The sequence below is a fragment of the Penaeus monodon genome, chromosome 28 (assembly GCF_015228065.2).
Source record: "Penaeus monodon isolate SGIC_2016 chromosome 28, NSTDA_Pmon_1, whole genome shotgun sequence".
Classification (NCBI taxonomy): domain Eukaryota; kingdom Metazoa; phylum Arthropoda; class Malacostraca; order Decapoda; family Penaeidae; genus Penaeus; species Penaeus monodon.
The window spans coordinates 914,480-916,570 of record NC_051413.1 but is presented as its reverse complement, the minus strand read 5'-3'; the positions used below and the strand labels follow the sequence as shown (position 1 = coordinate 916,570).

The following is a 2,091-nucleotide window of genomic DNA, read 5'->3' as shown; positions in this document are numbered from 1 at the left end:
GGATAACAAAACAGACCAACAAATAGTGAGAATAAACGACACCCACATTAATTAAACCCAGTGTCCTTTTTTGCCTATTAGTCAATAGATAAAACATGAATAGCAGATTTTAATTCGCTATTGCACCAGAAAAGATCTGAACGGCTGAATTTAATTTGTCTAATTTCAGATTCGCCCTGTGTCGTAAAATTGGCATGAACCCTTCTCTCGTGATGAGCGAAGAGGACAGGAAGCTACTGATGTCCCGACGGCTAGAGAAGAAGAGACAGCAGCTCCAGGAGCACCATCGACTAAAACAGCTCAGTTTGCACGCAAGTCAAGGGCGGAATGAGAATGAAAACAACAAAGAAGGAAAAACGACGTCTTCAGGAGAGCCAAGTGAAGACATGGAAGTGAAGTGGGACAGCAAAACGGACAGTGATGGACGTAGTTCTCCTCCGTCAGCACCGGTAAAGGACGAAGTGAAAGAGGAGCAGATAGAAGACGAACTGGATGTGGCTGAGATCGGACCAATAGTTATGGACCAGGTGAAGATCGAACAAGACCACTGCGAGAGGATGGACGAGTGCAAACTCCCTCGGGAAGATCTTGAGAGAATTACTATGCTGCAGAAACTCCTGAGGAGAGGTCTCATTTTCCCCGAGTTCCCGCAGCATTACTATGAAGAAGACGCAGACGTGATGGAACACATTTTCTTCGTTTTTTGCAAGGGCATGGGCAACTTTTTCAGTCTTATACCCGACTTCCGCGAGCTCCAGACACAGGACAGGAACATGCTACTGAAGGATGCCGTGTCAAAGGCGATATTCATATTTGGTGCACACCAGTTCCAGCAGGACTACGAGTGCTGGCCGCGGAAACTCTTGTCGCCGTCTTGCACGTTCCCTAAAGTCACGATGGCAACGGTTAAAAAGTTCTTAGGAGACGAGGACATTCTGTTCAAATTGAAGGGTTTCATGTATAGATTCCGGCCTTTCTTCGAGGATGAGGTGTTGACGCTTCTGAGTCTTATGGTGGCAGTGTTCGACCAAGAGGGGTCCTCGATTCCAGTTAGTGCGGATGTCGCTGAAAGAAGAGATAAATACCTGAGCCTCCTGAAGGATTACGTACAACAGCGCGATGCAACAGTCCCTCTGGCCTTGATCATGTCAGAGCTCAGGACTTGTTTCCAGGAAGTCCAAAAGTTGGTGCAATGCCTCAAGAACACCAGCAATAAAGAGGAAGTAGCACCTTCTCGCACCTCGGACGAAAGGGCCTTTGCTAGTTCATTACACGACCTCGGAGGAGATTCAAGGCTGCCACCGAAGAAAGCGTTCCACAAAAAGGCCAGCAAAGGGAATGGACTTGATTCCCCAGACGTCATCTTTCTCGAGGAAATAGAAACTACGTACACCTGGGAAGACACACGATCAGCATCAGGCACACCAGTGGGGAATCATGTTGCCTATCAAGACCATGACTACCAGAGACCAAGTGCCTACACGTCTGTGACTCCTCTGGCAAGGAGACAGACGCAAGAGGCCCTGCCGATTTTAAGAACGAAAGAGCTGGATATCATACCTCTGCCTGCAGGCATTCAGCCACAGTATAGGAGCCTTCGAGGAGAGGCTCCTTACACGTCAACAAACAGTTGCAGAGATATCCCGCCGATAATTGGACACAAGAGCAGGTCTTTAAGGGAGCATGTGGTTGATGGCATGGCTTTCCCTCTCTCGAAAGACGTTGACCTCATCAGACACCCAAGGGATTTTACGAGGAAATTACAGACACCATCGCATCACCCAAATCCATCGCCTCGAAAAGTGAATTCGGTATCACGCAGCCAGAACACATTACCCCGAAACACTTCCTCCTTCCAACCCCACAGCCGTATTCCCCAAGACCTGCATTCGCCCCCCACGTGTCGAAGCCCTGGGTCCTCTCAGGAGTACCTTTTGCAGCCGAAGTTCCTGCAGCGACAGAGAGACCCCCTCCACCAACCGGATCTGGCGAGCGATACTTCATATCAATACCAGAACTACCAGCCTGCCGGATATCACGAGACACAGTCCTTCCGCCTAAGGGCCCACCCCTACCAAGAGGAACCACGCC

At 49.4% G+C, this 2,091-nt stretch overlaps 1 protein-coding gene across 1 annotated transcript in view; it reads left to right on the top strand.

The window, feature by feature from the left end:
- The window catches only part of LOC119591254, a gene marked incomplete in the record, with an annotated part of 3,867 nt that overhangs the window by 1,518 nt on the left and 258 nt on the right, over positions 1-2,091 (top strand). Inside the window, 1 exon segment of the mRNA XM_037939966.1 lies at positions 170-2,091. Coding sequence (XP_037795894.1) covers positions 170-2,091 — 1,922 coding nt within the window.